A 10790-nucleotide genomic window follows, 5' to 3' on the forward strand; every position below is an offset into this window, starting at 1 on the left:
TACATTATAGACTGCTCGATGTGGTGGGGTGGGCAACGCCTTTTACAATGGATACAGAACAGATTTATAACTAATGGAAGCCACTGTATGTTGCAACCATGGGTACAACATGTCACACATGTCACCCGCCTTTAGCCAAATAATCAGCTGTTGTGGTCTGAATACAAAATACAGTGTAATTGATAGCGATAATAGAGTAAACCTCTCCTGCAGTTCATTCAGTGTAACAAAATAGAGTCCACATACCTTTGTAATAATGGTCTCTACTGATGCTTCTCCTGAAGCCTGTCCTGACACCTGAAATTCAAGCCTTAGGTTAGTCCTGTTTATCCAGGTCAAACTAAAATGATATGGTATAACAGCCTATGTTTTTTTTGTATTCACCTTATTCTGAAGTCAAAAAACAATAAACGATTGGTTTAATGCAAATAGGTTAAAATAAAGCAAACTGTATCTCCATTTGTATGCTACCTCTTGTATCTTTGTGCCATAGGAGAATATTTTGAGCTCCTCCAAAGCAGCCACAGTAAGCTCTTCAGTATCCAGGGCTGTCCCCACTGTTGACTCTATGGTCTTCCAGTGTGCCGGCTTCATACATGGGTTACACAGATCAGTGATCACAGGCAACTGAGGAAAGAAAACACATGAATACCATTTAGATAGAGACACAGCAACAGTTGTATGCATCTTTTAACCGGTTTCAAAAAGAGATATTTTTATTATGTTCGGAGTCATAAAGTACATGTCAATCATAACAAAACACCTTCTCCTACTCACCCTCTGCCTCATGACTTCCACCTTGGCTTTCAGACTTGGCACAACATTGTTTCGTGGCAGGCCCTTCTCCAGCTGGTTGACATATTTGCTGTATTTGGTCACCTGTGAGCCCAAATGGTCCAGGGACAGTTGCTGAAGTGTGCTCTGGGGAGGAGAGGGCATGGGAGGACTCAGTGGAGCTTAGAAGAGAGGAAGAGCTGTGGCTGTGTATTATACAATAAGCTTGTTCAGGATCAGGGTCACACCATACAATGCAGTCGTGTTGGGTGCACTTTACCTGCCGCCACCCATCTTGGAGTGAGTCCCATTCATCTAAAGAGTCCCACAGAAGCTGTATCAGCTTGAATTCTGCAGTTAAAGCCTCCAGAACCTGAAACATGGTCACCTCCATCTTTATGTGGAGAGGGAGAACAGGTTGGTTTGAGTTGGATTGGTGGGTCGGTGAAACCATACAACCTTTTTTTTCAACACAAAACAATTTTATGATTTGGTGTCTGTTATGGGTGAATCATTTTGTATCTACAGATAGATTCTGAGAAAATGCACCTTGAATTTCTTCTGGTATGAAGTGTGGGTGGAAGCCCTGGCCTGTATCTCATCTATAGAAATCTGGAGCTCCCCAAGCAGCAGACGCACTTGGGAGGGGTCTGCATTGAGATCTAAGATTTGTGGATACTCCCCAAAAAGCAGAAGACAAACAGGTAAAAATGGGGGGGAGACATCTGTATAGTCATAACTTGATATGGCTCAGAGTGAAAATACGGTTAAGTTCTCTCCCTTTGTTGATATAACAAAGGTCTCCATTGTACCTGTGACTTCATCTTGCCCAAGACTTTCCTGATGTCATTGTCCAGCTCCTTTTTGTTCTTGCTTAGGGAAGTGCAGAACGTGTTCATAGTGGACTCCTTCTTTGCCACTGCATCATCGAGGACGTCCTGTAGCGAGCTAACGCAGGGTTGCAAGGTGGCGAAAACAGCCAGATCCTCTGGTGGCGCAGGAACTGAATACATGTTAATCAGACTGTACATCTGACACACTGTGTCCTGCTCCTTCTCAAGCACCGTGATCTGGTAAGAAGGAGCAAAGGAAACAGGTTGCGTAGGATGCATAGATGACAAATAGCAAAAGGTTGAGTATAGAAGAGGTGGGAAAGTGGGACACGAGGAGAGATGACAGTTTAGTTAAAAACACAATTGCTAAAGAAACTCAGATTAACATGAATTGTAGGTCTCACCCTCTTCTGTATCTCACTCAAAAATATGAGTGAGTTGGCCAACTCAGTTGTGGTAGCGGGTTTGAATTCTAGTTTAAACTGAGCTTCACAAGCCTCGTCGATGATGGCATCCAGTTTGTTCTTAGCCATCTGGGTGAGCATGTCGTTGATGACCTGGAGCAGAGATTCAGAGCACAGTATTTCCTCCATTAGATCACTCACCGGGGCACTGGACATTGCACATATTTCCATTTTAGTGAGGTTTAATCCAGACAGAAAGGCCTCATTGCCTTTTTTTGGGGTCAGTTGTTTGTCATGGTCAAAAACTCACTCTGAAGTGGATAATAGAATCTAGAGTGAGTTACACACATAACCAAGGCCAGACCTTACATTAATGTGTCTTCAGTGATCTGATCACAAGTGGTCTGCTCTAAGTATGTGTGTTTAAAGGGATAGTTCAACGTTTTGGCAAATTGGCCCATTGCCATAATCCCTACAGTTTTAGGAGTTTCATTACCTTTAATTGTCGGTGCAAGCTATTTTTAGAATGGCGGAGCAGAGCTGTGAACTGCTCAGAGCTACGCTATGGAGGTCAATGGAATTTCTTGGTTTCCCTCATCAACCTCATCAAATACACAATCCAACAACTCCAAAACGCTCTGGTGGACAAGTTGTGACCTGCACATTCACCACACTACAAATAACAGAACGTTACGAGATGGAGTTGTTTTCAAGGTAAATTCACGCAAAACCGCTGATGTGTGTTCCCGTCGGGGGGAGTTTTTCAGCAAGCAGTCTCAGCATTTCCAAGAAATTTCATGAGCCTGCTCCGTCGATCTAAAAACAGCTTGCACCAACAATTAAAGGTAACAAACCTACTCCTAAGGGATTATGGCAATGGACCAATTTGCCAAAATGTTGAACTATCCCTTTAAACTTGACTTTAAAATGCCTCCACGTGTCTCGATTGACCACTTGTAAACAGTTTTTTTTTAAAACCCTGTCTTATATGCAGATAAACAGATATGTATTGTTCTTAGCCAGTCCACAGAGTGGTTCCTTTATACTTTCCGTTATATTTGTAGTTGTGATTAAGAGAAAGAGCGAGCAAGACAGGGAGAGAGTGCAAGTGGGAGGGGTAGAGCAAATTGAGGTAAAGCTTTTACAATGAAATTACACCTGTATGTAGAGCTGTCCATTTGTGATTAGATTACCTGAGGTGGTTGTTAATGCCAGGTCTAAACAGGTTCATAGGGCTATGTGTGTGTGTTTGTGTGTGTCACATCTGAGCATGTGTAGCCTTTTTATTCTCACCTCCAGACAGCCAAGGGGAGAAGACAAAAGTTTCTCTTTCAGTTTTGTTTTGTCCACCAGCAGTAAACCAAGATTTCTTTTCTGCTGGATGGCTACGACTTCCTTATGCTCCTTGTGGTATAACTCCAGTGCTTTTCCAAAGAAGGACAAATCTGTGAAATGAAATGAACACCAACAACACTTAGTTATGTATGATAACTCATTGTTAGTCCTACAGGTTTTATTTTATAGACTAGCATGAATGCATTTCATTTGCCATAATTGCACATGATGGTGGGGAAAAATGACATAAAGGAACACTTACAGGTGCATTTACATTCATACACTGTCCTACTCCCTCCCATATTATCTGCTATTATGCCTTTACCATCTTTTTCTCTCAATATGTTTCCCAGCTACTCTCAAGAGCACAAATAAAACACTCATCACATAATGTTAATTGTAGGGTAGGTAAAGCACAGTGAATGGAAAAAATACATAACAACTTATGATTACTAAAACTGTGTCACCAGTTGAGTCATATGATTTCATTTAGATCAGTACTGTACAGTATAACTACAGCCATGAATCCAACCATGTTAACCCCTTAAAACTCACCTGCATGCATTGGAAGTAATGCAGCCCACAGGCAAGTGGGTTTTACTGGGTTAAAAGTACATCATATGGTTTGATTTTCAGCCTGCTTTCAATTGCTTTACAAACTAATTACTTCTGAAAAAATGTACATTTTCCACAGTCATTTTCTGCTGTAATATTGAAAGAAAGAAAAAACTACAGATGTGAATACAAAAACATTGTGTTTGGACTGGTGATGATTCATCAAAGGAACATCATAAGTTGCCAGTGTTGTAAGTGTTTATAAATTGTGCACTTCCAATATGATTACATCTGTTAACAAAGGCATTTTGTCATGTGAAAAACAAAGAAAAACATAGCATTATTGTCAACTGAACTGCTCCTTGTGTTTAAAGTGGAAGATGTGTTACAAAAATAATGTCTGTTGTGTTGATGCACTGTACAGTACATTACCATGATCCTGTTGCCGCATCTCATCCAGATCCAGACTCTCATTCTCTTTATAGAACAGTCGAAAACGCTCAAAGGTGTGTGAGTACACTTTTGCAGCATCAAAGGCAAACTGCAGTGATTCCTAGGGGGAAAAACAAATCAGGCCCACACATATACAGCACTGTACAGACAAAGTGCAATCTCCAGGGATAGAAAAAAAGGTAAAGTAAAAACCCACCCTGATATTTTGGGTGACAGTTTGGAAGTAGCCATCAGTCCCCATGACAAACTCCAAAGTGGGGCCATTTTCAAATAGCATTTCCAAATTCTAAAAGTTAACACAAACTATATCAAAGATTAATCATAACACTTAAACAGTTTTTCACATATCAACAACATAAACATTTACAGGTAAGTCATCCTCAATGGACACATTTGTTTTTACTACCTCAGGCTTATGGAACATCATTGAATCAAAGTCAGTGTCTCCTGTGAGAGTTTGAACTGATATCAATGTCTCCTTACACCGCTCAATGACCTCTGCAATGACGTCCTGCAAAAACACGAACACCAAGGATGAGCAAGCACACACACAACACAATACACATGGACTAATCTTGAAGTACAACTGTTCATCACAATTTGGGAAACAAACCTGAAAGTTTTCCTCAGAGGGTTTGTAGATCAAAGTATTTGCCTCCAGAATCACCTCAGAGGTGAAGAGAGGCTGGACATTTGGAGACTATAACAAAAACACACACCAACCAAAACAAAACTGAACATCGGTCTGCCCCTTCTTAAAGCGATGGCGTGAAGCAGACGCAGTAATCATGGTAATGGTTTTGCCAGTGGACATACTGGAACAAAGGCCTACCTTTTTATCCGTCTCTTGATCAGCAGGGTCGGTGACAGCCTCAGAGTTGTTGCTCCAGCTCTCAATGATGGCATGGCTAGGGGTTTGACGTACCTGCTCCTGGAGCATTGCCAGCAGTTTGGTCATGGAGTTCATCATTAAGGAGTGTAAGGTGGTGACAACCAGATAGTCAACAAAACGGATGAAGCTGGGAAGATGAGAGGTAAAGGGGTTGGACTGGATTCATGTGCCTGAGTCGGGGCACCCAGACTTCATGTTGTAGGGAGTCTCATTAGCCCAGTGGAATTTCATTATTTACACCAGTGTTTGCTAACTATAACATGTTAAAAATGTCTTTCATTATTTATAAAAATGGGAAAGGGGATGTCTGCAAGTAGAAAGATAGAAGTATGAAAGGGAAGCAAATTCAAGACAATTACCCACCAGATAAGACGACTGCAGTGATATTTCATTGCCATCTCCCTTGTCATTTCACTGGCCTCTTCATCTGTGTTAAACATAAAGAATCTTTAAACATTTAACATGGTGGTCTATGTAAATACACTGAAGTATGTTCATGTATACTGTGTGTACACACCTGCCCCTCGATACCTGGGGTAAAACCCTATCAAAAAGTTGTCACAGGCAGACCATGTCAATTTCTTTACCAGGTCTTGAAATTTCTCCAAGTCATTCAAAATCTGAAAATGGCAAATAAAGAAGGCCATGGGTTTCTGAAGATGCACACAAAGACGCACGAAACGGATGTATGTACACATCAAACATCTGCACCAATCCATGTGTGAATGTACAACTGCACCTCTTGTTGTTGTTTGAACAGGGTGTCCTGGAACTCCTGCAGCGTGTAGGTGTGTTTTTTCTCCATGCGAAACAAGTTTGTGTCACTCATTTGGTAACACATTTGCCTGATATCTAGCAGCGCAGCCCTCAGAGACTGTATGACATTTGCACATGTTAATAACAACATCATTTCCTTATTATTCCATAATCCATAGTTTAGTTGTCGATTTATACACAGTCACGTACCTTATTACCCATGAACAAACGTTTGTGGATGGTCCGCCTGGCCAAATGAAACTTCTTGGCCCGAACTTTGGCGCGCCAGATATAGAATGGTTGCCATTTTTCGAATTGGGCAAAGAAGGGGATGCGCATTAACTTGTCTTGGAAGCTGGTCTCCCACACCTCAAAACTTTCACTCATCATGGGTGAATCCAGTCCACGACTGTTCAAAAAAAAGGGCAGTTTGGGGCTTGATACCGTAGTCTGGGACAAATGAAGAGGGAAAGAACAGGTGAGACACAAAAGTAAAGATGACTTTTGTTGTAGCCTTTTTTTTTTCTGTCCACCATTTGTATGAAAACTTGATTTTCCTAAGACCATTCTCATAAGTGTTACATTTAGGTACTAACTATGCAGGGGGCCCAAACCTTTGCCCTTTTCATTTTTTGTCATTGTGAGATGAATTTTTTTTTTTTTCATAAAATGTTTAAAATGTAAAGCGAATGTGTCATCTGTAACTTTATGCATTTCATCTTCCACTTGCTTAAAGGTTGAATGGAGAATGCTTATTAAAAGCAATAATTTTTCAAAAATAATACATCCATGGGGTGCAGAATACAAGTATTGCTTTTCCATAAAAACTTATATTTAGTCTGAATTAAATAATTTCTAGAAATTCTGACGGGTTCGACAATGACTTCCTGTTTACATTGTACCAGTCAGTAGCCAGCTTCGGGGGTCACTTCTCTGCTGTTTTGCTAAGCCTCCTCCCGTTCGTGTGCATTTTTTTTTCAATGAAGCCTTTGATAATTATTCCGTGGATTGATGGATTACCATTACACATGTTACAATGTGTGCATTTGTGTAGTCTTATCTGTCATAAACAAGAAATTACGGTTTATGGGGCATGTTCATGTCGCAGACTTGCGGTGCCACCGAGACAAGAGCTGTGACACCAGGTCAGAGGCTCTGATCAGCAGGTTTGGTTTTCAGCCACTATGTGGAAGGAGCCTCCACTCTCCCTGTAACAAGTTACAAGTCATTTATCTAACATCACAATTAGTCCGAAGCTGTTATAAAGGTAAAAATGAAACATAAGGTAAATATCCTGCATAGTTCTCTTCTGTGCTCCTCTGATCAGAGTGGCGTCCCTAGCAACAGTGTGTTACAGTCTGGCAACCGACTGCTGGAATAATTTTCTGTTGTTGCAATTCCTATCTTCATCAATAGACGGTGGTATTCTGCTCATTCTCCATATTCAACCTTTAACTGTTCACATTAACAGAAATTTTGACCAGGAATGCCCAAAGCTTTGCATGCCACTATATTTCATGGTAGTGAAAAAGGAAATTGTTATTTATGTAATATATAATATTACGTAATATTGTGTCACATAAAAGTGAAATGAATTAATAAAAAAAAGAAGAAGCTTATTTTCATCTCAGACTTGTCTGTCACTGACCTTCCCAGTGGATCGCAGGGGAGGAAGGTGGACAGGCAGCTTTGCACCATGCCTGTGTGGCTGCACTGTTTGTTTAGGTGGAGTTGGTGGAATGTACCAGCCTGGAAAATGCATCCGCTCACGGGATTGTAGGTGTTCCAGACTCGGTTGTTTGCGTGCTACTCGTCTCTTTAGCACAGCCTACATCAAGGGGAAGAAAAGATCAATATATTAATTACTTTAGGGCACAGAACAAAAAGTAATACATTTTGTGTACAGTAGATGGTATTTCATATTGCCTGAGTTTGATGTTAGATTGATTTTTTTTTTTTTACCTGTGGGTCTTTAACGTGGACTGGAAGCCTTGGCAGGATGGTGGTGTTGCCTTGACCACTGTGACCCGGCATGGAGGCCCTCTGACATGCAGCCTCCATGGCGTGTATGCTAACAGTCCCTGGGGGGTGGTGAGTGTAGCCACAGCAGGACAGGGGGAGGTAAAAAAGCTTATGGGGAGACCAGCGTAAGTTGAGCCACTTTTCATATTTAGGATCACTTCATTAAAGCAATTATAGTTTTTGTTGCTGACTAATATTGCATATATTTCAGGATGTTGTGCATCCCTACAAACAAACAGAATGAGTGTAAACATAACTGTCTTGTTGTCGCACAATTTACCCTGTGTGTGGGGTAAGTTGAGCCATCCCCCTCCTTCCCTTCCATCCATCTCCCTCCTCCCCCTTTACTCAGTATTCCACCTGTCCAGGTTGCAGGTGAATACAAACTTCTAGGCCCTACTGCTGAGACACCAACTCACTGAGCTTTGGGAAGTTTAGCGACTACATCATATCTTTGTTAGAATCCCTCATCTTCCTGTTTGAAAGTAAATCTTGGCTCACCATAACCAACTTCACCTCTTCTCAGGAACTTACTTACTGTAATCATAAACATCCAAAATACACTCATTAAGTCAGTGTATGAGACAGGTGGCTCAACCTGACCCCACAGCTAAGTTACCTTATCGACTTTCTTAGTCCCCTCCTCAGCTAAAATGGTGTACTGTCATGCTAGGTGTACTACCTCATAGATACAACAACTCATGTATAAAACAAATTTATAATAATCTATTTTGGTCTAAACACAATTCTCATGAAACTTGTGATCGACTGAATTCACTTTCGACAGTGAAAGATGGGGCTCAATTCTCAACTTGCCCCTACAGTAAAGAGGTACGATCACTAACTTAGGCTACACAAAGAGGAAGATACTACCGGTAATTGTATTCAACATCATTAGTGGCACCCACAAGCTCCATTTGTAACTCTTTTTACTATTTCATTTAGTCTTCAAGTGGCGCTAACTACAAACAATAACATTTTATCAACAGAAATTGTGGATGACGTCAACCTAACAAAGTTGGACAACTTGACTGAACGGTTCAGCGTTTGTTAACGTAATTTTTAATGGTAACGTTAGCAGGCTTTTACAAGGTAACATCTTATGTCTGTATAATTTCTTGACATTGTCGATTTGAATAAACATCGAAATACATCCAAACATGCCTACCGTATCAAATATTCAGGTCCGTAATGACTTTAACACAGCTATAACAACTGTTGCAGCCGTGGCTGTTGTAGAGCCAGGGTTTACCGTTACCTAGCAACAAATGGCTCCCTGCGTGCAACGCACCAAACAAAGGCACGTTGTTAAAAAAAAAAAAAAGAGAGAAGTTGTTTTTCTTTTACTATTCAAGCATTCAGGCAGTCCGACACATCTCATCCCCCCCAACATACAAATCCAATGAATCCATAAAATAAAGTCCACTGTGTATTTTTGGTATTTATTTTGTATTCAGTAAAAGGTTCATTTTACATCATACAATGGCATGCAAATGTGCTGTTTATGTGAATCTTTAGCAGGTGGAAGATGATCTCCAAAGGCCATGAAGTTACAGATGAAACATTAAAAAAATATATATATATTTTCATCTTTTATATTTTCAAAATGACAGAAAATAATTTTCTTAAAGGCCCCATGGCATGAAAAATGTGATTTTGGTTATTTTTTCATGCATGGGGAGGTCTTTGGGCCACGTATATACTGTCCCATGCATCAAACTGGTCATAAACGGAGAAACACACACCGCCCATTTTTATGAACATTCTCTTTAAGACAAGCAGATAGCACTTCCTCCTTTCTGTGATGTCACACACAAGGTAACTCCGCCCACCGTGACCAGTTGTTTTCTTTCAATTTTTATGAATGCAGCTTAGGCTTCAGTTACTTGCCTGTGATTGGCCCGACCACATGCCACTCAAAAACAGTCAGCCAATCAGAGGAGAGGTTCTCATTCTCTCTTCTGATTGGCCGAATGACCTGTGCCTGCTAGAGCTTCAGAAAGAGGCAACAGAAAGGGGCAGTAGAAACGATATTAAGCAGATCACAGGTACTCAAAACCAATGATACATCTTGTTAGGGATATCAGCAGGTAAATAAACCCAGAGAAAAGTGCACAGCATGGGGCCTTTAAATTAAAGGTTGAATATGTAGAATATTTATTAAAAGCTATATTTTTTCAAAAATAATACATCCATGGGGCCTTTAGAGGGGTACAGAATGAAAGTATTGCTTTTCCACAAAAAAATTTTTTTTAGTCTGAATTATTATTTTTAATTTTTTTGACGGGCTCGACAATGACTTTCTGTCAACGTTCTGTTTACATTCGTACCTGCCTGTAGCCGACACGTGGCTCAGTTCTCAGCTGTTTTCCTGCCTCCTCCCGGTCCTATGCGTTTGTTTCCAACCAAGCCTTTTTAATAATCAATCGGTGGATCAATGGATTATCATATACTTGTTAGGATGGGTGTATTTGTGTAGTCTTATCTGTCATAAACACGTTTATCGTCGCGGACTTTCGGTGCCACGGAGCTCTTTTTTTTTTTTTTTCCAACTTGAGGAGAGCAGTGACAGCGGAGGCTCTGAGCAGCAGCGGTGTGGAAGGCAGAGAGCCTCCACTCTCCCTGTAACAAGCTACAAGTCATTTATTATGCTGTTAATGACGGTAAAAATGAAACATAAGGTAAATATCCTGCTTAGTTCTCCTCCTCTGCTGTCCTCTGATCAGAGCGGAGTCCCTAGCAACGGCCCGTTTTACCTAGCAACGG

At 40.8% G+C, this 10790-nt stretch overlaps 1 protein-coding gene across 1 annotated transcript in view; it reads right to left on the reverse strand.

Moving 5' to 3' along the window:
• Nucleotides 1-8063, reverse strand: part of dnah6 (dynein, axonemal, heavy chain 6) — a gene marked incomplete at both ends in the record, with an annotated part of 64523 nt that extends 56460 nt beyond the window's left edge. Inside the window, 19 exons of the mRNA XM_083982107.1 lie at nucleotides 247-297; nucleotides 472-627; nucleotides 778-921; nucleotides 1055-1168; nucleotides 1324-1452; nucleotides 1587-1844; nucleotides 2012-2164; nucleotides 3305-3456; nucleotides 4334-4454; nucleotides 4551-4640; nucleotides 4761-4865; nucleotides 4968-5054; nucleotides 5187-5373; nucleotides 5610-5673; nucleotides 5764-5899; nucleotides 5986-6120; nucleotides 6213-6452; nucleotides 7651-7830; nucleotides 7965-8063. Coding sequence (XP_083838233.1) covers nucleotides 247-297; nucleotides 472-627; nucleotides 778-921; nucleotides 1055-1168; nucleotides 1324-1452; nucleotides 1587-1844; nucleotides 2012-2164; nucleotides 3305-3456; nucleotides 4334-4454; nucleotides 4551-4640; nucleotides 4761-4865; nucleotides 4968-5054; nucleotides 5187-5373; nucleotides 5610-5673; nucleotides 5764-5899; nucleotides 5986-6120; nucleotides 6213-6452; nucleotides 7651-7830; nucleotides 7965-8063 — 2601 coding nt within the window. The remainder of the gene's footprint in view (nucleotides 1-246; nucleotides 298-471; nucleotides 628-777; nucleotides 922-1054; nucleotides 1169-1323; nucleotides 1453-1586; nucleotides 1845-2011; nucleotides 2165-3304; nucleotides 3457-4333; nucleotides 4455-4550; nucleotides 4641-4760; nucleotides 4866-4967; nucleotides 5055-5186; nucleotides 5374-5609; nucleotides 5674-5763; nucleotides 5900-5985; nucleotides 6121-6212; nucleotides 6453-7650; nucleotides 7831-7964) is intronic.
• Nucleotides 8064-10790: the final 2727 nt, after the last annotated feature.

This window comes from Trachurus trachurus (assembly GCF_905171665.1).
Source record: "Trachurus trachurus genome assembly, chromosome: 1".
NCBI classification, from domain to species: domain Eukaryota; kingdom Metazoa; phylum Chordata; class Actinopteri; order Carangiformes; family Carangidae; genus Trachurus; species Trachurus trachurus.